Source organism: Gymnoscopelus braueri, assembly GCF_963280865.1.
Source record: "Gymnoscopelus braueri genome assembly, chromosome: 11".
NCBI lineage: Eukaryota > Metazoa > Chordata > Actinopteri > Myctophiformes > Myctophidae > Gymnoscopelus > Gymnoscopelus braueri.
In genome coordinates, this window is record NC_137613.1 from 34203381 (window position 1) to 34231071 (window position 27691).

The following is a 27691-nucleotide window of genomic DNA, read 5'->3' on the forward strand; positions in this document are numbered from 1 at the left end:
AATAAATAAACACGCGCACATAAACACTGTGATGTCTTGTGAGGTCGAGGGAGTTCTTCTCTTGGAGCTTTTGAGGCGTGGGTGCCGGAAAGGAAGACACAGTAAAATGTTGTTTTCCAACTGAAATTCAGGGTATTCTTACTTCTCATAACAGGTCAACTTACTATTGACAGGAAATAAACAAAACTGCATCAAATTTTTTGTTTGTTGTCTTATAGGCTCTATGCACAGCTTACTTACTTCCTTCACAGGTGTTACCAATGATACTAATGAAGGCTCTGTTCCATTCTGGTCAAACAGAGTCAGGGTGCTGATATTGTGCATGTTGGCTCACTGGAAACACTCTGATACACCAGTGGGTTTTAAAGTGTGGTCCAGGGACCCTCATGGTTCCTTGAGGGGGTTCCAAATGGCACATTAAAAGGTTTGAGAACCACTGTGCTACATGAAATGGAACAAAGCCTTCATTAGTATCATTGGTAACACCTGTGAAGTAAGTAAGGAAGAGGCCCAATTTCTTTCCAATACGGCTGCTGTGCATAGAGCCTATTGGTATAACAAAAGCTCTGTTTCTCTCTACACACACCACAGCCATTAGCCGTTTCTCTGTACTCGTCTGTACTCTCGTGAATTTGTGAGATGTCATCAATCGCAGACAAAATACCGTTCAAAAGTTCCCATCAAGCCAAGTTCTGTGCAGGCACTACAACAGTTACTCAGTCGGGGGAAGGTAGCCTAGGTATTATCACAAATGCATTCCTCACAACAATAATCACAGCTAGACTGGTACTGTTCCTGAAGAAATATAGTGTGCTTGCTTCACGTCACCCTTTGACTTTCAGGACGACGAAACAAAGAAACTAAGTTTTAAAAAGTTTAAAAACGTTTTGGAAAGGTTCAAAAAGTCCCTGTGATTCCTGAAGACGTCAGTTTGTTAAACTTCTTCTAGCCTCAAGAAGAAGTAGGACCAGTCCAAAGTTTTCTGGAAAATAATATATATAATGTACTGTATAGTAGAAACAACATGAGTGAGCGAGCCCACTAATAAATATTTTTGATACGGATTTTCACTTCGCATTAGTACACTACACGTTGTCAGAGAAGCTGACGGCCGGTCTATGATGGCAGTAGCATGACGTAAGCACAGCACTGTGTACTGTGTACTGTAACTTTCTATCTGTGTTATCAGCTTGTAGATAGTCAGTACCTGATGTCAGGGTACCTGTCAGAGTACAGTATAACCCGGGCAATCAGGGTTGCCAGATCTGCTAATTATAATTTCCCCGCAAGGTTTTATTTGAAAATAGCCGATCTACAAGCTCACAACGCGTCGCATCGCGACGCGTTGTGAGCTTGTAGATCTGCTATTTTCAAATAGCCGATGTATATTAAAAGTGCTCATGTGGCCAATAGTCGCTTCTTTTGGGCTGGTTTTCCTAGACCTGGTTGCTTGTTTCTCTCATAGAATCTGGCAACAATGCGGGCAATGCCAATACCAAAACCAGAGCATGCAGATCGGTACATCACGTAGCGCTGGACAAGCTTTTAACATACTGCTTTGTGTCACTTTTTCTGCTTGATTTCTATATAAATTCAAGTTGTGTTTCTGGACGAATATGCCCATATACTGTAGGGCCATTTTATTTTGGACAAAATAGGGACGCCAGGTGTGTTTTTTGATTGAAACATTTTCATATTTTTCTTTAATTAATTTTTTTCCCCCTGTCCTTTCCAATTGGTCCCCGCTGTGAAAAAAAAATCACTTTTGTAGATATTTCCGATCTGCATGTCAAGTTTGTTTTGTCCTAGCTTGGCCAGCTCTCTGCCTGTTGTACTCTGCTGGCCTCCGTTCCCTGTTACTATCTATATATCCTCCACCTCCCGTCTGCCTGGCTCTCTCCACCTCAAAGCCCTTGGCTTCAGTCAGAGTGACAGCCAGGTTGAGAGAGGTGAGATCCCCCAGCAAACAAACGGCTGCTTTGTACAACATGTTCTTTTCCAGTATAAGGCTGTGTGCTATCCACCCTGCTCCACTCAAGATCTACTGCAACACACACACAAATATGTCTCGCCTCTGCCAATATGTGTGTGTGTGTGTGTGTGTGTGTGTGTGTGTGTGTGTGTGTGTGTACACAAATAAGGCCTGTGTGAAGAAGCCGTGGCAAATAATTTTAGAAATGTTTTGGCCTTTAATATTTAAAAAATGTTTGGCCTTTTGACGTGTAACTGATTGTGTGCGCGCGCGCGCGTGTGTGTGTGTGAGGTCACCCGCAACAGTGAGTGTGTGCCTACAAACTTGGCTTGCTAATGGTTTTTGCTACCTAATTCCTGGCAACAACATTTGGACGTGGTCCACGGTGCTTCTTGTTTGACAGTTCTTGGGTGATAGACATCACCCCTATCTCACCACTTTATATTCCGCTTGGCTCTCCGCCCCGTTGTAATGTTTGGAAATGTAATTTGATTGCTGTAGTAATCTGCTGGCTAGCTAATTGACTTTGCTCAAGCTTTTCTTTCCTTGATGGAAAGGTTTAGTTTGATAAGTTACAATCTCTCGTGCTCTTCCCCGATGCAAACCTGCGCTCATTACTAGCTCGGGCCACAGGGGAGTTATCTGCTGTATTTAAATGAACGAACTAGCGAGCCCTCGGCAGGAAAGCCGAAAAGAACCTAGCGTGAGCACGGTTCTCTATCAGTCCTTCTTTATGACCAATAGAATTAGAATGGGTATTGGTATCTGGTATTCAAAAGCAGTAGTAGGGGGATTATGGACTTGGAAGGAAAGTATGAGTTGGAGATAATCGCCTAGTTCACCGACTTTTAATCCCAGAAAGTTGAATTGGACATCACTCTGCTATCGACAAAAACGTCTGATCAGTATGTGGGTTAATGGCTACCACCACCACAGGGGCATCGTTTTAAACGTATCTATCATGCACTTGATGGTCCACTATAAGTCAGGAATATCAATGAGTCAGTGGCCTACATAGACAAATGGGCAGGAAGGCCATTCCTCATATTGAGGCATTAGGTTGCAGAATGCACGAGCGCTAAACGATTCGTTCAAACTGCAACTAGGTTAGCGGTGGTAGAAAATCGACAGCCACGTCTCAAAAGACAACACAGGATTTTACAAACGGAAGCAAAGTGGTCTGCCTCCGCAAAAGTTTTACAAGCAGGAAGAGTAAAGAAAAGAAGAAAGAAAGAAGAAAAAAACGCTTCTCTGCTCCTCTGAGTGCTTAATTAAAGAAACACTGAGAGAGGAGTGTTTGTTATCAATGAGTAATTAAATTAACACAGTGACAAGGAGCTTCATTAGCTGGTTTTCAGTTAATAAATGAAACGGATAATAAGGTAGAGGACTTGTCCATGAGCACACATGATCACACAAAGTCAAACAGAAAAGAAAACTGGCACATACAGCACGTGTCTCTGCATGTATATATGTATATATGTGTGTGTATGTATGTATGTATGTATGTATGTATGTATGTATGTATGTATGTATGTATGTATGTATGTATTAGGGGTGGGACGATATATCGATATCGCGATAATTTCTCCCGCGATAAATAATTGATATACTGCCGAAAAACATCGATATAAAAAAAATAAAAACATTTTTTTTTTTTTTTGTGATACGTTGTTTTTCCTACTCTGTATTTGTGTAATGATGATTTTGAACTGTTTGGTGCTATTTTATGTGTTTATGAATTGAATACAAGGACTATCGTGATATATCGTTGGTGAAATTTCATGCAATATATCGTGATAGCAATATATCAATATTTTCAGATATTGTGATATATCGTTGGTGAAATTTCTTGCAATATAAATCAAATATCGTGATATCGCAATATATCGAATATCGTCGAATATCGTGATATATATTGTTATCGTGGGCCTAATATCGTGATATACAGTATATCGTATCGTGAGGTACCCATATCGTCCCACCCCTAGTATGTATGTATGTATGTATGTATGTATGTATGTATGTATGCTATGTATGACATACATATGTGACCAAATTTGACTGGAGACAGTCATCTAGCATTTTTTTCATTTTCATTTTTTCCATGTCATATGAAAGCAGGGAATCATAGCAAAATAATATTGGTTAATAAGATTGAGTGAATAGTTTTGAAACTACAGCTTATAGAACTGAAGTCAAGTTAAAACTCTTAAGTAGAGAAAACACCGTTTGAATTAGAGGTTGCTAGCCATAACCTTATATCTTAGCTACATGTTTATGCATTTATTTCATATTTACATCTATTTAAGCCCTGACATTTATGTCAGACATACTCTAGTATGTGAAGAGTCTAACTGAAGAATGGGCACCAGCGAGATGACTGTCTCTCAGACAAAAACATATATATATATATATATATATATATATATATATATATATATATATATATATAGAGAGAGAGAGAGAGGCTACATACACATACACACTCCGCACAACCACATGGAAAGGTGTCAGAATCATTCAAAGTGACTTACGGGTTCCCATAATCCCAGACTACACACTGAGGATCCGATGTTCCCTGCAAGATAAGGAAAGGGAAGAGGAGAGAGAAGAGAGAGGGAAGAGAGAAGATAAACGGTTATTGTCGGGCTGAGGGGATGAGTGGGAGAGCGGGACGGCGAGGAGACGAGGATAGCTCATTGCCAGAGGAGAAAGACTGATGCTGCATGGGTGACAGAGAGAGGTAAACAGACAATGAAAGAGAACGATTGAGACAGAGGGCTTGGTGGCGGGGGTGGGGGGCTGAGAGAGAGAGAGAGAGGGATGGAACTAGGTATAGGCATGATGGGGAAAGAGTCATATTGCCCTGCAGGTCTGAGGAGCAAACCAGCAGCGACCGCATGAAGGAGAAGGAGAAAAGGTGTGAGAGAGAGTAAGAGAGAGAAGAATAAGGCCGTTGGGAGCATCAAAGACATAAATGTCCCCGTATGAACTCAAGCCACCAGCCCTAGGACAAGACACTATTAACACCCTTGCCATGTCTAGTATAGGGCTGGATATTTTTTTTACCCATTATCTCCATATGGATAAAGTGATCAATAGGGATGACTATTTGTGCTTTCAGAAGATAATGATAGTAATAATAATAAGAATACAAACATATTAAAATAACGTTTACTGTAAGACCAAGACAAAAGTAACTATATTTAATCAGCATCAGAATCTTTTTATCGCCAGGAAGGTTTACATAAAAAATAATATGACTTTGGCGCATTGCTCTTACAAGGTATCACAATATAATGATAACCAAAACCCCACATCATATCTAGTCCCATTATATCAATATATTTCCCAGCTCTAACGTCTAGACACCAGACCACTCACTGTTAATCCATCAACTCTGTGCTAAAGCACTAGAGAGTCTGTGCTGTTTAACTGCGGGTCATTCATCTGGTGATCAGACCTCATTCACACGTAGTATAGAGGAGCGCTCGCTATGACTCAATCAGCCAGCCGATCACAGGATCAATATTGCCAGAAGACTAAATTGGCCTCGTTCCACTGTTGATCAGCGGCGGTCAGATAATTGATCCCGTTCGGGGAGTCATGTGTGGCCTTTCTGCCTATATAATTGAAAGGCAACTGGATTGTGATCGATTCTGGTTGTCGGGTTCAGTTTTGGGACTCCCCGTGAGATGTTTATTCCTCGTCACAAGCATTAAAACGATCCTTAATCATTGCTTTTCGCCCCGTTCCCTTGTGGAGATTACCCTCTTGCAACTGAAACGAAACAGTGGGACCAAACATGTGACGCTGCTCAGCTCTACTGTACCAACAAGAGACGGTACCCTACAAACAAGAGCCTGTTTCCGGGGGGTTATAGAACAAATGGACCAATCAATAGGCTCTATGCACAGATTGGAAAAAAATTGGGCCTCTGCTTACTTCCTTCACAGGTGTTACCAATGATACTAATGAAGGCTCTGTTCCATTCTGGTCAAACAGAGTCAGGGTGCTGATATTGTGCATGTTAGCTCACTGGAAACACTCTGCTACACCAGTGGGTCTCAAAGTGTGGTCCAGGGACCCTCATGGTTTCTTGAGGGGGTTACAAATGGCCCCTTACGGGAGTGTAACTCTGAGAGTGTACAAATGGAACCAAATGGACCCGTAAGGGTCCATTTGGTTCCATTTGTACACTCTCAGAGTTATGGGGGTCCTTGAAATCAAAACGTTTGAGAACCATTGTGGAACAGAGCCTTCATTAATATCATTGGTAACACCTGTGAAGGAAGTAGGGAAGACGCCCAATTTCTTTCCAATATGTCTGCTGTGCCACTGGCTGTGCAGAGCCTATTAGCCCTTACTGGGAACTGCACTAGCAGGTGCCTTTGAAATGAATATGAATGAAGGAGCTCCCCCTTATGGTACAGGGGATTATAGCAAGTGGGCTTGTGTCTGGGATAAAAAACAATAATGTATTGTCCACAGTAAATGGTTTCACCACAGCCCAAGGGCAACATGAGGGAAATTATCTCAGCAAGGATACGTGCAAAAGAGCTAAATATTTTCCGAACACCCACATTATTTCAAATAGCCAGCGAAGGGCAAGAAATGATTCGCCTTCACGTCTGCAACTCCTGGGATTTTATCCAGCACATTAAAATCCTCAGAGTAGATTTATCCATTTGCAACTCTGAGTGTGTACTAATGTAACTAAATGGACCCGTTAGGACCCGTTTGGTTACATTTGTACGCTCTCAGAGTTTAATGAACACTCAGGATTTTACTGTGAAGTAGACAAGGTCACCCCCTGAGTCCTCAATATCTGCGAGGAGCACCGTTGATCTCTCAGAAACGGATAGTCTATAAGCACAGCCTTCTCCTCCGTTGCCAGTCCCCGGCCTCAACCAGCCGTTTTCATCCATATTCTCATCAGACGAGAGGATCCGGTTAAAGCTCCACGCAAGCTGAACGACGAGGGAGGAGAGGACGGGGAGGGTGTGACGGTGATGATGACATTTATACACCCTTTGCAGGATAATCGGAGGCCGGTGGACACGAGACTGATGGATGGCGCCGTTTTATTCCGTCGCCCACGCGTGGCAGGTGCCAGGCAGGCGCGGGCCAACAGTAGACATTGCGGGGCCGCGAATTAGCGGCCCGCCTGCTATGCGGGCGGGGGGGCTCCGTTAGCGTTCGCGGGCCATCAATCAGGCGAGGTGCGGCGAGCCCAGGCACGCGGCGGCGGCGGCAGCGGGCTCCATCAGGAGTGACACCCTGAGCACTCCCATAGTGTCTGTCTCCTCTTTAAGCTGTGACAACGGCGCATAATGACGCTGTCTGCTCGCTCACAGAGAGCGACAGGTCTGGATATAATAACTGCATTTATGGACGGTAATAACGGGGTGTATCTTTACAGCTCTGTTATTCTCTGCCTCAAAAGGAGGAGGATTGTCTCCAATGGGCTACGCTTCAAAACACAGGGTATATAGGCCAGGGAACATTGGAGCCATTTTGGCAAAATGCTTAACGGCTTAAACCCTATATACTTAGATGACCCGGGTCCACCAGGGTTCTATATTTGGTCATCTCCTTTTTTCCTTCGACAAACAAAGCTCACAATGCGCTGCAACACAGCATACAATGAGCTTGTAGATCTGATATTCACAGAAAGTTCGCTTAATTTCACATGGCCAGAATAGGGACACAAGTGTTCATGTGGTTAACTCTATAAACGCCATTGACTCGAAAACGCGTCAATTACTACTTATTACTTAATCCACCCACGCCATTGACGCGTTAGACGCGTTGGACTCGCATTCATTGTTTAATATCTGATCGCGCTATGCTGCTTAAAATCCAATGTTATTCTCGAGTTCCACTTACTTCACCGACATCTGCATCCGGTTTCATGACCTGGGTTCCGTTTCCGGTTTTTGATTTTTTTCCCCCAGTCATTTTCGTCAAGAATAGGTAAACAAACGGTTTTTCACACGGTATGACAGACAAACGGACAGATTCTCTTCTATAATCTATGGTCTGGGTGACGATCAGTCATCGCCGTCGTGTATCACATCGTAATTTTGGCGATCAAAACAATCTGGGAGGACGTCACATCCGTTTTCATGTTTTTCCCTGTCTAATCGCTCAAGAAGGGTAACAGTGACCCCAGGAGCTGATCAGGCTGTCATGTGCTGCTCTCTAGTGGCGGATTTGTGCTACATCTTTAAAAAACAGTCTGATCAATTATTTTCATGAAAATTTTCAAAATATAAAAATAAAAAAAACTCGAAAATTGCTGGCAATGGGGGAGTACTTTATGAAAATACTCTGGCAGTCAAAGAGTTGTTAATATACTGTGAACAGTATTTACCCGGCCTTGAAAATAGGTCAAGTGAGCTAATACATACATTCTTTTGGCAAATGAAATGCAGCAACCTGGATGTTGCATTTTGAGTGATGAAGGAGGACTTACTGTTATGTTTATGAGAGTGCACAGTACAATCCTTAGTGTTAATTTAACTCAAAAAGTATAAAAACCAAATGGTCCATCTGGTCCATGGTCCATGCTTCCTCCTGCATCGGAGACACAATTTCTACCGCTCTTTTTCAGGGAATATATTGTCCTAAATGTCTCAATGGAAGAGTATAGGGAGACGACCTTCAACCACTTTACATGTGATGGTTATATTGTATTAGCATTTCTCAACCATACAGAATGGTTCAAATCATGTTTTATTCATTAACCAACTAGTTAGTTCACCAGGGCCCTACACTGTAGTCGGTCCGCTCCTTAATTTCCCTCTACAGCTGATCTACAAGCTCAAAGCTCACAGTAGATCTGCTATTTTCACCGGAATGTTCACCCCCAGAACAGGGGTGCTAGGGTTCATGGTAAAAAAAGAAGAAAAAAAAACGGATTGCAGCTTTAAAATGAACACGGGAGGATTTTTAACCGTGTGGCTGATTATCATAAGCCGTGCTTTGACACCCTAAAGGGGTGGATGAGCGATGGCTGCAGGGAGTGAGAGAGGGCTCTCGGCATCTGGTCTGCCTGGTCCAACTGTAGACAAACGCAGCTTTCTGCTTTCCTGCTCCTTACTCACCACTGCACACACACACATGCACGCACACACAGTCTATACGCACGTGCGCATGTAGGCTACTACACGCGAGCACGCATGCACGCACACGTGATCGATTGCTCAGTGGTGCAGTATTGTAGTATAGTCCGACACCGTGCACGCAGACACACTCGCGCACGGTGCGCTCGCACATGTACGTCGCTGTCAGGATGGAAAACCTTGTATCTACAAGTGTGTCTGTGGGTTTTTTATGAATATTTAACCAATGAAAAAGTATTAATAAGAGCGTGTGACTATATCATAACTACATTGGTCTCATTGGAACACAGCAGTGGTGGAAGAAGTACTCAGATATTTTACTTAAGTAATTTAAAATTTAAAAATACTCTGTTACAAGTAAAAGGCCTGTGTTCAAAATGTTACTTGAGTAAAAGTGCAAAAGTATTGGCATCAAAATATACTTAAAGTACCAAAAGTAAAAGTACTGAAATGTTTGAAAATAGCAGATCTACAAGCTCACAACGCGTCGCAATGCGACACGTTGTGAGCTTGTAGATCGTCTATAGGCTGTAGATCGAGCTTGTAGATCGTCAATTTTCAAATAGCCTATGTATAAGATAGGGCTGAAGTGGTTAATGTATGTTTTATAATAATTCATATCTGCAAAGTAATTAGTAACTAAAGTTTTCAAATAATTGTAGTGGAGTAAAAGTACAATATTTGCCCCTGAGCTGTAGTGGAGTAGAAGTGAAAGTACTGAAAATTGGGAATACTCCAGTAAAGTAACAAATACCTCAAAATTGTACTTAAGTACAGTACTTGTACATGTACTTAGTTACTTTACACCACTGTTCGGGACATACAAGGTTTCGACGCGACAGCGGCGGTATGTGTACACATACACACACGCGCACGCACACGGGGGGGGGGGGGGGGGGCTGCTATGGCCATCGGGGAGGTGTACGGTGAGCCTGGAGCAGATGTCCTCTCAGCGAGGACACGACCGGGTACAGAGACCTCTACGCGCCCCTCCGAGGCCCGGCCAGCCGCCGACCGCGGCAGCTGTTGCCATGGAGCCGCTGCTTCGGCAGCATCCGGCGGGGCGCTTAGCTAGCTAGCTATACAACGGGCCAAGGTCAGCGCCCTCCCTCGAAACCGCGCCTCCCACCAAAGCAGTGGTGGAAGGTAACCAAGTACATTCACATTCACAAGTACTGTACTTAAGTAGAATTTTGAGGTATTTGTACTTTGCTTGAGTATTTCTAATTTTCAGTACTTTTACATTTTTATGCCAATACTTTAGTACTTTTACTCAAGTAAATTTTGAATTCCGGACTTGTACTTGTATACTTCTTACTTTTTTCTTAAGTAAAACATTTGAGTACTTTTCCCACCACTGCACAAAATGTCTCTCAGTGCCTCTCTTTAGCCTCACACACACACACACAGTGTTTGTTTGTCCGGTCCAGCTTCAGGGCTATAAGGAGATTAGCGAGACTAGCTCAGCAATAATGCAACACAGCCTCGACACCTCTCTCACCTTTTCGCAAATAAATAAATTGCACATGAGTGCCTGAGGGTGTGTGCGTGTGTGCGTGTGTGCGTGTGTGCGTGTGCGTGTGTGTGTGTGTGTATGTGTGTGTGTGTGTGTGTGTGTGTGTGTACTTCTATTGTACTTGTGCAGAGGGCCATGTCACCCTTTTTCCTAGTCCTCACGAGAGAAGTGGTTGTTATAAGATTTTTTTGAGCTATAGGCTTACAAAAATGATTCAGGTGGGGGTCAGGGTCAAAATTAGACATTTAGAGCATTGGTTCTCAAAGTGGGGTCAGGGGACCCCCAGGGGTCCTTGGGGGGATTACCAGGGGGTCCCCAGCAAAATTATTGAATATAGCGTCACAATCATTTTAACCACTTTAACCATATTTTTTACTTTGGCTATACAAAAATTGCAGATATACAAGCTCATACACACTCTGTGCTATGAGCTTGTCTGCTATTTTTGAAAAATTCCGTGGCACAAAATATTATTTGGGATGGGGGTCCGCAGCCAAATACATATAATTTTGGGGGTCCTTGACATGAAAAAGTTTGAGAACCACTGATTTAGAGCTTAGGTTTAGGGGTTGAAATTAGAGTTATACAGCACCTGATTTCTACATTAGTTGTACACCGAAAATAGCAAATCTACAAGCTTACAACGCGCCCTGCTAAGACACGTTGTGAGCTTGTAGTTCTGCTATTTTCGGCTTCGGTTAAAAGGGTTAACAATAGGTTCAGAATGGCAAATGACGTTCATAAAATCGCTGGCCTAAAATGTTGATGTCCTCACAAGTATAGTAATACAAATGTGTGTGTGTGTGTGTGTGTGTGGGGGGTGTGTGTGTGTGTGTGTGTGTGTGTGTGTGTGTGTGTGTGTGTGTGTGTGTGTGTGTGTGTGTGTGTGTGTGTGTGTGTGTGTGTGTGTGTGTGTGTGTGTGTGTGTGTGTGTGTGTGTGTGTGTGTGTGTGTGTATGTGGCATGCTGCGTATAGCCATACTATTTGCCCTCCACACTCCGTCCTGGCCCTGAAGAGCGCCCCCAGCAGGGGGTCAGAGGGGTTGTAGCGGTTGCGGTATACGGCCGTCTGTTATAACACCAGCGGGAGACAGTAAAGTGATCTCCTCTACTGACACTGGAACACTTCTCCACGGCCAACCGTGTTAAAAAGACAGCGAGAGAGATAGAGATAGAGAGAGAGAGAGAGAGAGAGAGAGAGAGAGAGAAATAGAAATAGACAGAGATAATGAGGACACATACAGAGACGGGGAGAGGTAATAGATAGAGGCATGCAGAATACTGATTTTTTTTAAAGGAAGTAAGAAGTAAGTAAGACCAAACATAATGCAGAGACAGTAGTAAGACTAGGGGAGAGACAGACAGACAGACAGACAGACAGACAGACAGACAGACAGACAGACAGACAGACAGACAGACAGACAGACAGACAGACAGACAGACAGACAGGGTGGAAGGAGGAGAGATCACTATACAGCAGAAGGTATAGACGGGAGCATTGTGAAACAAAAAGGAGGAGGAAAAGGTAGATGAACTACAGAGAACACATCATATCTTCATATGGCAGATATGGAAAGTGAGAATGGGCCTGAATATGGAGTGAGTCAGTGGTGTGCGGCAGAGAGGAGATCAATTGGCGAGGGAGGGTGAATGAATACATAAAGCGCTTTGTGATGAAGTCACCGCGCAATCATCCTGACCCTCAGGTTCTCTGGTTAGCACACTGAGCACATTTCATTTGCAGATCCTGAAAGTTACTCTAGGCCAAAAGAGAGAGAGTGTGTGCGTAATGCTGCGCGCGTGTGTGTGTGTATGTGTGTACTGTATGTGTGTGGCTGCTGTGTGTGGATGCAGTGGTGTAAAGTAACTAAGTACATTTACTCAAGTACTGTACTTAGGTACAATTTTGAGGCGCTTTTACTTTACCGGAGTATTTCCAATTGTACTTTTACTTCTACTCCACTACATCTCAGAAGCAAATATTGTACTTTTACTTCACTACAATGATTTGAAAACTTTAGTTACTAGTTACTTTTCAGATATGAATTATTATATTATGAAACATACTTTAATCAATTTAGCCCTATTTTATACCTAGGCTATTTGAAAATAGCCGATCTACAAGCTCACAACGCGTCGCGTTGTGAGCTTGTAGATCTGCTATTTTCAAATATTTTAGCACTTTTACTTTTGGTACTTTAAGTATATTTTGATGCCAATACTTTTGCACTTCTGGACGTTTACTTGTAACAGAGTATTTCTATATTGCAGTATTGGTACTTTTACTTAAGTAAAGAATTTGAGTACTTTTTCCACCACTGTGTGGATGGCTGTGTGCGCTTGTGAGCACAGTAAAAATCTTCTGTGTTCATTTGGCTCTGAGAGTGTACAGACAGAACCAAAATGGACCTGCGAGGGTCCAATTTGGTTCCACTTGAACACTCTTGGAGTTTAATTGCAGCCGTGAGTGTGTGTGTGTGTGTGTGTGTGCGTCCGCACATGTGTGTCGGGTGTACCGCCAAGCGAGCACGAAGACGTGCAATTGTTAGCGCGGCTGCATCTACTTGTGTGTGTGTGTGTGTGTGTGTGTGTGTGTGTGTGTGTGTGTGTGTGTGTGTGTGTGTGTGTGTGTGTGTGTGTGTGTGTGTGTGTGTGTGTGTGTGTGTGTGTGTGTGTTACAGGCATGTCGTCAATTACAGAACCATAAAATATTCAAAGTTATTATTTTTCTCAAGACTGCCCACCTTTTCTTGCAAATGAATGGGTAATGAACCTTGCATGTTATTGGGGTCACGAGCAGAGCTCCTCATTAAACTCATGCTTAGTCCTTTGAGCTAGAAGACGCCGCGTGAGTCATTTATAATAATACATTCTATTATAATATTAAGTAAATAGGCGTCCTGAGACACGGCTAAATAATAAAGCTTCAGAAAAGGGCTGCATTTATTCAAACACTGCACAGAGCGTTACTGCAGTTCATATCTCCCCTCATCTGATCTCGACAACAGAGGTCGTTTGGGAGAATGGGATTCTTTGGGAACCTGCGTTGAATACAATTTCTGAGCCACAGCGTATCCACAATGCATGAACGTAAATAGATGAATAAAATGCGGCTGCAACAGTTAATCGAAGTAATCAATTTGATCGATAATAAAAAATGATCTATAGAAACTATCCAAAATTTCACAATCTGCATTGCATCGCTAGGTGTTATGAGCTTGTAAATCAGCTATTATTGCATGGCACAGTTGAAAATGATAGGACAAAATAGGGCTTAAGTGGTTAATCATACTATTAATAATTGACTTAGTCGATTATAAAAAAGAGAACATTGTGATTTGTTCACATATTTTGTATATGTTTTTTTTATGATAAAATAATGTGAGATTCTCAATTATTCGCATAATCAGAAAAGTAATCAATAGAATAATCGCTAAGATAATCAATAGTTGCAGCCCCCTACAGAGAAATAAATGGTGGCGCTTTGCACAATGTTCGATATATTTCTGTGCAAAACAATATGGTTACATCATTAGTATCAGCGTATGAGCTACAGTAGATGCCCGGCGAATTGACAAGCCCGGAGATGGAGATGGAAGAGGACTTACGTTGAGCAGTGGAGACAACTCCACCACCACCAGGGGCTCACTGGGCTGTGGCTCAGGACGCACCGTCACTGTCAGGAGCTTGGAGTTGATCACCGCGGGTGGCCTACACACACACACACACACACGTACACACACGCACACACACACACACGCACACGCACAATGGGACAGACACATAAACTGAATATTTATATGCAATATAATAGAGAGTTGTGCTGCTTGCTCAAATGTGACTTTCAGTGAGTGTTTGTCTGCTGTCATCTTTTGCGCAGGCTGAAATATACTGTAATAGGATGCCAAGCCCCCATGCGTTCTGTCCTGTCCTTGGATTAATGACTGCTCGCTCACTCACTCTCACTCTTTTTTTTGCTCATGGACTACTGGGATGTACACTAGTATCATCATAATTAGAGGCCTGCTTAAGCAGTCCGAGCTAACTGCTGCAAATGTTTCACCGTTGATAGATTGTATATTGCTGATTCACTGTAGATTGACAGACTAATCTATCTATCTATCTATCAATCTATCTATCTGTGTGAAGGAGACTTTGATGCACTATATTTTGCTCTCAAAAACACAATGGTGTGCACTGAGCTCATCAAACCTAGCATGCTCCCTCTTGCGTCTCACAGCCTTTGATGGGTTTTGTTTTGTTTTGTAAGATACTATAGTGTAGTGCCTGTTCGGGGGCATGACCGCTATTAGGAACACATGTCGGTTCAGTGTGGGCCAGTTCTGGAAAAACCCACTCATCCGATCACTTCACACTTTGACACCGCAATTCCTTGAGTCCTGCAGCAACACACCCGCCAAGTGTACAGTTGAGCGGATGAACTGTTTTTGAGATATGCCAAGGACAGACATACAGATGGAGATTCCTGGAATATATAGATACTGTAGTATATCAAAAAGGAAAAAAACATATAATACTATTTTTGAGTAATGAGACAGAGAAGGAAAGCCAAAGTCAGCCCATAAATCAGAGAGCTTTGGACTTCACTCAGCTGAGTGTAGGGGAGGACCCGGCAGAACAGAGAGACACTCTCAGCCAGCGGCAAAAGCATTGACCTGGATTACAGGGTCAAGGCTAAGACCAAACAACAATATCGCTGTTACAGTACATGAGAACATATATATTTATTCTTTAGGGGAGGAAAAATCTCCTTTATTCATTCATATACACATTCACACCCACTAGTATGCATAATATTGTAGGTGTGTATAAAAAAAATAAACTAAATAAAGTACAGTTCAAAGTTGCAGGAAAAAGATCGTACTTTTTTGGACATGCGAGGCTGTTGGCTGACAAAAGAAGAAAATTGGGCTGAGGGTGTGCGAGAGAGAAAAAAAAGGTGAGAGGAAGAAAGGCGACGAAGATAGGCATGAGGACAAAGGGGGAATTAGGAGTTGTAATGAGGTAGAGGCAATATGGGAGTGATAAAATAGCACAGGGACAAGGTCTGTTAGAACGAAAAATGAAAAATGAGAGAATAAAAGGGAGACAAAATAACAGAGGATATTGTCTCCCTTTTAGGGAGGAAGAGTACATGCATTGTCATGAGGGAAGTAGTAAGTACTCACACTGGTGCAGGCAAGATGACTCCCAGTGTCCTGTATAGAATGGCTCCGATGACATAGTAAATTGTAGCTTCAGACTCTGCTTCTGTTTCTGAAACACAGAAGATACACCAGCCCATTAGATCCAACAGCACAACCTGGACACACCCAAGAGCTGAAAACTTGACGAATTCCACAAGTTGTTAGTTTACAAAAGTTCCATCAGATAATAAAGGCGGCTTGAGAGTCTATGGGATTAAATTCACGTCTTGCAGTGAAAAGACGTGTCAAAGTAGCGAGTGTGGATTTGAAAGGCAAAATCCACAACTTGACTTTTAAACAAATACACCATTTTATAAATAAATTAAACTCTGTTGAGGCATCTAAATGATATCATAGATGAAAGCAGTGTTGCTGAAATTGAAATGCTTCAATGTTCAACCTGGCTTGATAGGATACAGTATATGAAATGAATCAATCACAAGCTGAAGCAAAACAATCAACCTATTTGCCATCAATGAAAAGTCCCATTGTTGTGCTTGACTGTAAGATTATTAAGGTCAAAGTGATTATAATATACTGCCAAGTGAGTTGGATGCAAGTCCTGTTTCACACATGATTGATTGATTTGTATTTATTTCTGCTTAGGCTTATAAGAAACCAAATTCACAGTCGCAATGGTGAACAAAACATTAATGACCACAATAGACCCTTTATCTCCTCTTCCAAGCCCTAGAAATCAACGTTGCCACAAAAAAAAACACTAAACGACCAAAACGCAACTCTTGAAAGTTATGGATATTTTACAAAATAATATATGTCTCATCACGTTATCATATAACGGACAATAAAAACATGAAATGGGTCTGATTTCTAACCTCTCCCAGGTCACATAACAAACCACCAACGTCTTTCTCCCTTCACACACCTTTAGTAGTTTCAGATAAAGCTGATTTCATCCGTGTCCCCATGGGACACCGGCACTGGTGTGACTGACCTGATATCATCTTGAATTAGCTGCACAGCCTGATACAGCTGAAAACCATGTCCCACTTTTGAAACCAAGATATTACCGACATCGACTAACAAAATGAAACTGGATGGTATCATTGACACTGCGGGCGCTTCTCATTTCTTTGTTTATTTGTATTTGACCTGAAATGCCTGCAATCTCAAGACCCCCCCCATCCCTCCTTCTCTCTCCATGTTATTTACTTTTAAACTGCCCACCAGCCCCCTCCATCCAGGCCTTAGCAGCCTCTCATCTCTCTCATCCTCTGTTTCGTTGTCTCTCTCACTTTTTGACTTTTTCACCCCGTTCATCGACAGCCCTCCTCTGTGACTCCCTCATTTTTCACTCCTGTCGCTCCCCTCTTTCTCACACCCACTAAAAGAGCAGGGCTTCCCAGTGAGAGGTGATGCCCCTGTAAAATGTCACTCCGTCTGGGAGAGAGAGAGGGGACGGAGGGGTGGAGAGAGAGAGAGAGAGAGAGAGTTCATGCAGGGAGACGGCTCTCAGTGCCGTTCCCTTTACCCTTTTTTAGATTGAGAAAAGGAGCAGAAAAGCAAGGCGGCGGGGAGGGGGTGTGGGGAGAGTGGGTGACTCATCCACAAATCTCACTGCACCCATGCAATGACTAAGATCTAATAGCGAGAAAATAAGAGAGAAAAGAAGAGAAGAGAAAAGTAAATGAAATAAAAGAAAAGGGAATAAAAAGGAAAGAAAAGGAAAGAAAAGGAAAGAAAGGGAAAGAAACAACAAAAAATAAGAATAGAAAAGTGAGACTGTAAGGAGTCACAAAAAAAGAAATGGAAAAACACTTCAAACGGCAGTAACACAGAGTGTGATGGATCCTAATTGAACGCCATCTGTAGAGGCATGCAAATGAGAAAGCCACTGTATTGTGGGCGAATGGTAAATCAGTTAGAGGACTGGAGGGCCCACTCTCCCGCGCACCACCAACCCACCAAAAAGTCATTATGTGGGCCTGATTAATACCGCAAAACCACTCAATCACAAAACTTTAATTTTCCACGAACAGAGTTTTGGTCACCCCACACTTGTTAAAACATCGACATGATTGGTGGTCAGATGTAAGCCAGCTAAATGGAAAATCACCAGTCAACAGCCATGAGCTTTAAATCCGTCATTTGTCAGAAAGAGGCGGGGTCTGAGGAAGCAGGGAACCATACATTAGCACTTTAATTTGAAATTAACAGCCGCATTCCACATACTGCTACAATACGCAATGCAGCCATTGTTTCCCTGCTTCATTATTTTCCTGTTGAGTTTATCGATGACCTACAACAGTTTACAAGAGTTTAACTCTTTCATTGCCACACTTATTTCAGACTGTGTCGTCCCAGTGCCACGAAAAAGGTGCATTTTTCCTCCGTTTGTTTTTTAACATTGAAGTGAATGGAGCAGCGTTATCTCCTAGTTCCTTTGAGATAAAAAAAAAAACAAGACAAAAAAAAAAAAGAATTATATAAAAAAAAAAAAAAAAAAAAAAAAAATAATAATAATAATTTTGTCATTTCCGTCCGTGGCCATGATAGCCATAGAGCCATCGGACGGGAATTCCCGTTTTTGGCAATAAAAGAGTTAAGAAACGATTATGCGCAGACTGCAAAGTCATAGTATTGCATTTGGGATTTCTATTGTAGCTGTATCCTGTTTTCCATATTAAAGATGAATGTCAAAGAGATATAGCTCATATGTTTTACAAGTTAAGCAAAGGTAACATTGCCAGTGAATTCCTGCGTGTATGTGTGAGTATATTGCCTAATTTATACTCTTACACACCGGCTATTTCTGACACTGGACTCGACCAACGCACGACAGAGCATAAATTAGGCATAAGGGAGACAGAGAGGAAGAGTTTGTCACCGAGAGAATAGAGAAACAATCGCTGCCTCTGCTCAGTGAAGCACATCATGAGGCCATCAATCGTCTCTGTGTGTGTGTGTGTGTGTGTGTGTGTGTGTGTGTGTGTGTGTGTGTGTGTGTGTGTGTGTGTGTGTGTGTGTGTGTGTGTGTGTGTGTGTGTGTGTGTGTGTGTGTGTGTGTGTGTGTGTGCGCGCGCGCGCGCGTGCGTGTGCGCGCTCACGTCTAAGCTGTCCTTCTCATACAGGCTTTCATTACATGTTAAATGAGCCAAACAAGGAGATGGCAATCAACTTGAAGGCCATAACCTCCAGACTGCCAATAAGAACGGGGTGTGTTAGTGGAACTATTAAGTGTCTTCTTCTACACGGAGTGACCCTCACTTGGCCGGGAGTGTGGGAAGTTACTTACTCAGCATCTTAACAACTTGAATCCTATATACTTCAATGACTGGGGTCCCCCCCAGGGTCTAAACTTGGTCGCCTCTTTCTTTCCCTCGACACCACATCTCTTAGCAGAAAAAAAGCCAATCCAAAAGCAACGCATTGCAGCGTGACGCCTGTGGGCGAAAGTTTGCGCCTCTATATGACATTCCCAGAATAGGGATGCTGGGGGTTCATGTGGTTAAACTGGCAGCATACTTACAACTAAATTTATTGCATTTGCGCGGGGCTGTTGAACTGGCTGAACGCAGTGCAGTGAGCAAATGGCCGTACCAAATGTGTTTAATATAACTCTGAGAGTTATTTGACTCTGAGGGGAAAATGTACACTCAGTATTTGACTGCACACTCACTGTGACTTGAGGTTCGGTTTATATAGTGACGCTCCGCTTGTGAATGGCGATGGGAGGAGACGACAGGATCACAGGTGTGTGTGTGTGTGTGTGTGTGTGTGTGTGTGTGTGTGTGTGTGTGTGTGTGTGTGTGTGTGTGTGTGCGTGTGCATTTTGACTAGCTAGGCCGGGCCAGCGTTTACACACTACAGTGACTGAAGCTGTGGTGTTGGTGGTGGTGACTAATCGATGCACAACAGGATCAACCAGCCGTCCCCACACACACACACTCAGGAGAGAGCCTCCTGTGCAGAACAGCATGTTTCCATCTGCTCTGGCTTGTAAAAGTACCATCACACACACACACGAGTGTTTCTACCATCTCCCCGTGTCTCAGTGTCTGCTGGGAGGAGCCCCAGCAAAGCCACTGAAGTGTGTGGCGGGCAGACTGCCACCCTGGCAACCTGAACGGGGGACCTGACAACCTGGGAAGGGACCAGGGTTGCCACCAGATCTGCTTATTATAATTTCCCCGCAAGATTGTATTTGAAAATAGCAGATCTACAAGCTCACAACGCGTCGCGATGCGACGCGTTGTGAGCTTGTAGATCTGCTATTTTCAAATAGCTGATGTATATGTTAAAGTGCTCATGTGGCCCATAGTCGCTTCTTTTAGTGCTGGTTTTCCTAGACCTGGTTGCTTGTTTCTCTCACAGAATCTGGCAACACTGGAAGGGGACACAGAAGGGCTTCCCAGAAAGAAAGAAAAAAAGCACAGGGAGTGCTGCAGCAGCGTCCTCAGAGGACCCCCAGCAAATAACCCATGGCAGAGAGCAGAGCAGCAACAAAGGACACACTACAGTCCCAGCAGTCATAGCCATAATACCAGCCCAAGGAGTCTGGGGGACCAGCAGCGTCCTTGGAGAGGGGTCACAGCACAAAGGCCCCAATGCCCAGACTCCCTGCTTTTTCCCCCGGTAATGGCTGAAGTCAACAGTGGTGCCCGCAACCACCCACCCGACCAACCAACCTCCTGTGGCTATAGCGACATGGCCAAGGAGTCGCCACCACGTCCCCCCAGCAGCTGAGCCTTCTCCCAGCCCCCATCCAAGCACTTTCTGCAGCGGCCCCTCACCAGCGACACGCTCCAAAACCAGTCTCCAAAAACAGAGGTGGAGGGTGGGGGCAGTGGTGGAAATGGAAGTACATTTACTTAAGTACACATTTGATGTATTTGTAGTTTACTTGAGTATATCCAATTTCCAATACTTTTACTTTAGTTGGTTGACTTTAGTTAGTTTAGTTACTACTGTAGTTGATTTGTAGATTTAGATTATTATTACAAAACATACATTACCCACTTCAGCCCTGTATACATTTCGGCCATTTGAAAATAGCAGATCTACAAGCTCACAATGCGTCGCATCGCGACGCATTGTGAGCTTGTAGATCTGCTATTTTCCAAAGATTTTTATACATTTTATACATTTGAAAACTTATGAGTACTTTCTACATTGCAGTATTTCTACATTGCAGTATTGATACCTTTACTCAAGTAAAAAAATGTGAGTGCTTTTTCCACCACTGGGTGGGGTTGACTCTCATCTCCATTCATATCTTTCACAAATGTTTAGTTTTATAATGGAAGTCAATGGGGCTCTAGCCTGAGGCAACGAGCTCAATCGATGGTCTTGAAGGGCGGATCCAAACACAGCCGCCCGGATTCGTGCGGGGCTTCCTATTGCTTCACCAATCTATGTCCCCGCCTCCCCTCCCCTCCCCCCCCCCGGCCTGTGCACGGAGCACGCTGACGTCACCAAATTTAGAGCGACGCCCCTCTGCACTCTGATTGGTTAGGAGATAACAAGGTCCTAAGACCATCGTTCCTGCATGGCTCCCCCAGGCTTTTTTTCTTTGGTAACAAAAAAAAAAGCATGGGTTTCCGAGGCTAATGGGGCTCTAATCTGACCCAAATTTGGAGTCATTATGTCATAGGTATGTCATAGACGACTGACATCATATGGGACTGACGTCACAGGCTAGCCACGTGAGGTCCGAAATCCACACGATTAGATTGTTTCCGTTTTGCTTGGGGATTGGGGGATTCTCCTATAAGCTTGAGTTTGGTGTATAGGGATATGTCCTGTTGGTGGTCACTGCACGGCTGTTGCGTATCGATCTAATCGATGCACACATGATAAATCAGCCATTCCTGTACACACTCAGTGACCTCTATCATGACAGCATGTTTCCATTTGCTCTATCTTGCCCAATCTTCAATAAACGTGTTTGTACCCAAGGGATGCATTGGTCATGGGACGCGGTAACACGCCGTCCCACCAGTCTGTTGTGGAGGAGCACGCACATGCATCAATTAAAAACAACCCTTAAAGGGATATTTCACTTTCAAAAAAACTTTTGGTCATTTTATCGTCTACTCAGGCTTGCAGACAGTTTTTAAGTTGCTTGATTCAGCATTTAGATATTTGATATTCATTTTATCAGACACGCCCCCTTCCTATACAAACCCATTGTAACTTCAAACTTCATTTTAACCATGTTAGATTCATCAAAAACACCCGTCCTTGGTTCTGGTGACTCATCCTGCCCTCCTAATGCGTGAGGGGGCCGTGTTTTTTCAATTACTTTTTTCATTTATTTTTAATATTTTTTGGGGAAAATGGAAAAAATAAAATACAATAAAAAATATAAATAAAATAAATAAAACATTTAATCGGAAAACCACGGTCCCCTCACGCATTAGGAGGGCAGGATGAGTCACCAGAACAAAGGACGGGTGTTTTTGATGAATCTAACATGGTTAAAATGGAGTTTGAAGTTACAATGGGTTTGTATAGGAAGGGGGCGTGTCTGATCAAATGAATATCAAATATCTAAATAATGAATCAAGCAACTTATAAACTGTCTGGGGGGCTCACAAAGGCCTGAGTAGACAATAAAATGACCAAAAGTTTTTTTGAAAGTGAAATATCCCTTTAAGTTCGCACCTCAACAAAGTTTACAAAGGCTGCCGACTGCCGGGTGTCACACCGGCGTACATTACCATAGGAATGAGCCTAGATGCATATCAATTGCCCATTGTGTGACCTGTAGTGTAGGTGTTAAGCAACGTGCATGTGACGTCTTAAAAATAGCGTCCCACCAGAGATAGATTCACCAATACAACACTGTTTGTACCATGTACCTGTGTGTCGGAGAAGCCCCAGCAAAGCCACTGAGGTGACATGTGGCAGGCAAACTGCTACAGAAGCCAAATAAGGTGCTTGGTTTTGGTCACAAACCCGTCATTTTACCAGTGCGAACATGACAAATTCGATATTGTGTATAATAGGTCTATTAGAGTCGAATCCATCTGGGTACAACTATGAACACTATGCACATGTACATTAGGGAAATAATAGAGATAATTAACAATGGCATAACTGGGAACATGTCCCACTTTGACTCTGCATGGCTCCGTTTCAGGAATGATTCCCCAGCGATCGCTTGATTTAAAACGGTTGCTTCCAACTCAGACTCATTCGCCGTCGTCTTTAGTTAAAAATGTCACAATAAGGGAAATAATAGTATCCTCATAATAGCATTATTACATCAATAACGGCATCTTAACAGTGCATTTTTCGAATTAATTCACATCCCAATACAAGAGCTCTGAAAGAGAAGGCATTCAGCTACAAAACAAGACACTGTGGGAGGCAAAGAATGAGAACAGATGTGCAACCAGCCGACTAGAAGGAATGGGGTTTTTCCCCCCCAAAAAGTGGACCTTCTTATTCCGAGCACAGAGTGACCCAATGTCAATGTCCGCAATCACAGACTTTGATGTGCATTCCAGACAAGTACACAAGGGCTCACGGCTGTCACACTGTGAAACTGGTGCATGAAAGTTCATGGACTTGTTGAGCTATTCATGCACAGTTTCTGGTAAGGTCGGATGGCTGCAGACAGCTGGAGCGTTGTGTTCAAAGCGTTGTGATTTTAAAACCAGGGGATGGAAGCACTTTTTCTTTTTTTTTTAAACAGAAAATCATGGAAGGTGGAGCTGGCAAGACGTTTACATCCAAGCAAAAAACGTGACAGCTAACAACGTGGTGAAGAACTTGCAAACGAACTGTTGAACCACCTGTCTCCTTGACTTTGCCAACAGCTGTTCGATATTTTTGGACAATTCAGTTCACTGCTTCGGTATTCTTTTTAGCCGTTCTCTTCACCCCATTATGAGGACTAACTTTAGACGCCATCCAGCTCTGACCGCTAACGTACCGTAGCCAGTGTGGCTTTAAGCCATAGAACAATTCAAATCTCACCACTACTGCAACTAGAGGGGGGGAATAATAAAAAGCCATTTCCACAGAGTACACACTCATAAATAATATACTTTTGTCAAAATCTTGCTTTGAAATCAGCCTCTCCTCCTCTTTGGCATCCACCAGCATTGTAACAGTTCTAAAATATATCTACCAGCAGGTAGATTTCTGAATAAGACCCTAGTAGTTGACTCATTTTAAGTTTTACATAATTGTGGCCAAATGCAGTAATGGTGTATCACTGAAAAGTTTCACTTAAAAAAATGAAATAAATGAAAGTAGAGGCTCAGTGCTACAAAATGAGATCACTTGCTTAGATGCTTATTGAAGTATGATTTCCTGAAAATCTAAGTCCTGTTAAATCAGGCTTCAAAGTTTTAAATAAATGTCCTTTATCTACCTTTGGGAAAATGTGATATGCACCGACCGACGTGAAAAGTGGCGTTCTTTTTTTCCATAGATTCCCGTGTCGTCATTTATTAAACCCCCTCCGTTGTCAGAATGGAAATAAAGAACGCCACTTTTCACGTCGGTCGGTGAGTAACGAGACATCAAAGACAACACTTAATTTGTCCGGTATTCTCCTTTAACCAACATATTAATAAGGGTGGATTTGTTCCACCAATGTTCCATTTGAATCATGCAATTGTTAATAATTTTTCATTAAAACACATATCGGAGCTGTTGTGGGGCCAATAAAAAAGAAACAGACGTCGCACTACTCAGCACGGCCCTTAGCTTAACTATTGCCTTGCTCGGGGGGGGGGGGGGGGCCTCACGGGGCTCAAGTCCGCTTCTGCTTTGTTTTAAACGTTTTGCTGGACGCATCAACCTATTATGCGTTGGGAGAAAGAACGGCACTTCCACATTCCACTGAGCGGGACTACTGGGAACGTTGAAAAACAGACACGAAAGGGGAGTGCCATCACGTCAAACAGGTGACGCAACAGGTGATTTTACACCAAGCACAAGCTGGGAGGGATTCTATTGCTTATTTTAGCTCAATAGATGGACAACAATCCTTCCTTAATCAGCCTGAAGCTTTAAAACATGAGCAGCTGCTCTCCCTATTGTTTTAGAATAAGCATAGTAATCAAATGTAACAAAAGACGCTTTGTCTTCAGGAGTCTCCAGCCAGACTCCTATCCCAGAACTCATGTGAATAGGTTCATCACTGAAGGTGAGAAAAAAAAATCACCCTTTTGTGTGTGGAGAGAGGCAGGCATCTCAGTGGCTGGCCGATGTCACAATGGAAGAGATAGACTATTGTTGCAGTTCCGTTATGATTGTCCCTACATAACTCGGAGAGATATATAATGGAAAAAAATGATGTTGAATTTCACTCATCCAAACATACAATATGTCCACAATAAATCTCCTTGACAGTTAACTGTCATCGCACTGGCATAATGCTACATCTCCTATGCACAACTAAATAAATGTGATGTATTTAAAAACATGTATGCAAAATCTTCACTTCCTGTATTATTATTTTTTTACGTACCCGTAGAGGAATCTTTCTTATTAAAAACGTGTTACTTTATTTTTATTTGGATTTGACATGGCATAAGAAGAAGGCTCGGTCTTGTGAGGTTACAGCACGATTGTATGAGTGAGTCTCAGTCCCCAAAAACGGATTTATGCATTATTTTAAATATATTTACAGGCTAATTTCAGCTCTGACATCTACAGTAGGTGAATTGTACTATTTGAAGATTATGAGAGCTCATGTTATGCTCTTTAAGTAGTAGCTGCATGATTTATATGAACTGCCTTTTAAGTCTGACTTTTTGCACCTTTCGTAGGGCCTACGTCCGCCCACGGCACTCCCTCCTTCCCCGCCTACGCCTGTGGAGGGCGATAAGTTGAGAAGAGGTGGAGAAGGAAGGAACTTATGGTTCAACTATGCTTTTTGGTAAGGTGATATGAGGTGACAGGATGTTACGTCTTGACATTGGGTCAGACACGGCCCCACCTTCCCCGTCTGAAGCCTTTTTGAACATTAATTGGGACCAGAGGATGGGGAGCGAGACAGGAAGTCAGCTAGCTTAATTTCCTGTCGGCCACCAACCTTTGCTTTGGCAGTGGCCTCTGCCACAGTGATACTCTTATCTCATGTAAGCCACTTTCTCTTTGCTCTTCTTCGTACCTCTGTTTGTCTTTGTAGCCGTTACTCGTTGCGTTTTCGTTTCAAGGCTTTTATCGTAACCATTTAAACCAGTGGTTCTCAAACGTTTTCTTGCCAAAGACCCCCAAAATGATATGCATTTGGCCGCCGACCCCCATCTCAAATATTTTGTTCCAGGGACCCCCAGAAGCATAGATTTGAGTTAAAAATGTTCGCATGAAAAATATATATATTCAGGTTCAGGTTTGCACACGTTTTCACGATTTTTCTAAAATAGCAGATCTACAAGCTCATAGCGTGGCACTCGGTGCCGCGCTATGAGCTTGTATATCTGCTATTTTTTAATAGCCAAAGTATAAAAGGTTAGAATGATTTTGACGCTATATTAACACATTTTGCTGGGGACCCCCCTGGTACCCCCCCAAGGACCCCTGGGGGTCCCCGGACCCCAGTTTGAGAACCAATGATTTAAAGGAGGAGTTCACCCCAAAAAAGTACTTATTTTCTATCAATTGCACACCCTATGAAGCCTTGAATCCATGGATTATTTTTAGTTTTTGTCGCATTCTTAAGCTAATAATTTGATTCCCGTCTCCTACCGGCTAATGTATCTGGTAGGAGACACAAAGTAGATTATTTGTGTCTCCTACCGGAAATACACACGGTCATCAAATCATTGTTTTAGGAATGCCACAAAAACAAAAATAAATCCATGAAATCAAGGCTTCATGGGGTGTGTAATTGATAGAAAATAAGTAATTTTCGCCATCTTTTAGTTCCTCTTGAAACAATCCCTTTATCTGATTCTTGACTGCTCTTGACGGCAAGGCAGCATAAACATAAAGCAGTGTACCTCTAGCAGCGGTTAACTTCCCAGAGTCGCTAAAAGCAACATATTTCAGACCGACTTCCGTGTCTGAAAGATTTTTTTTTCACATATGGAAGAATAATGCCTCCACTTGAGAAGCCCTCTAGCATTTTGGTCTGGTCTTGCACACTGTGTCAGGGATATGCTCTCTCAGTGCAACAAACAGGCCTTCCTATACATGCGGTGACCTTGGATGAAGAGGATGCTGAGTGGGACGGAGCGATGACTGTGTGAGATGAGACACGGTGTGTGTATGGCTACCGCTGGTATGGTGGGATGAAAAGCAGTGGTGTAAAGTAACTAAGTACATTTACTCAGGTACTGTACTTAAGAACAATTTTGAGGTATTTTTACTTTACTGGAGTATTTCCAGTTTTCAGTACTTTTACTTCTACTCCACCACATCTCAGAGGCAAATATTGTACTTTTGCTTTTGCACTACAATCATTTGACAACTTTAGTTACAAGTTACTTTTCAGATCTAAATTATTATATTATGAAACATACAAATTTTACTTTTGGTACTTTAAGTACATTTTGATGCCAATACTTTTGTACTTTTACTCAAGTACATTTTTAATTCTGGACTTTTACTTGTAACAGAGTATTTCTATATTGCAGTATTGGTACTTTTACTTAAGTAAACAATTTGAGTACTTTTTTCCACCACTGATGAAAAGTAACCAGATATAATTAAATACAAAGGAATAAGATAAGAAACACAGAGAGGGGGAAGAGAAAGGCATTTAAAAGAAATGCCTATGGCTCTAGAATGGCTATACCGTATGTGATAGAGAAGTGCTCTCGAAGGAAATATGTGTGAGGCTGAAAACATGTGACATGAATCAAGTCCATATTGAAAACAATCTAATCATGTGGATCTCAGACTGTGAACAGCCTGTCACAGACATCAGTCATCTCTG

General features: G+C 42.7%; 1 protein-coding gene across 1 annotated transcript in view; it reads right to left on the bottom strand.

The window, feature by feature from the left end:
- The window catches only part of adgrb2 (adhesion G protein-coupled receptor B2), a gene marked incomplete at its 5' end in the record, with an annotated part of 277462 nt that overhangs the window by 113407 nt on the left and 136364 nt on the right, over positions 1 to 27691 (bottom strand). Inside the window, 3 exons of the mRNA XM_080441985.1 lie at positions 4510 to 4553; positions 14227 to 14329; positions 15808 to 15895. Of these exons, the coding sequence (XP_080298111.1) occupies positions 4510 to 4553; positions 14227 to 14329; positions 15808 to 15895 (235 nt within the window). The remainder of the gene's footprint in view (positions 1 to 4509; positions 4554 to 14226; positions 14330 to 15807; positions 15896 to 27691) is intronic.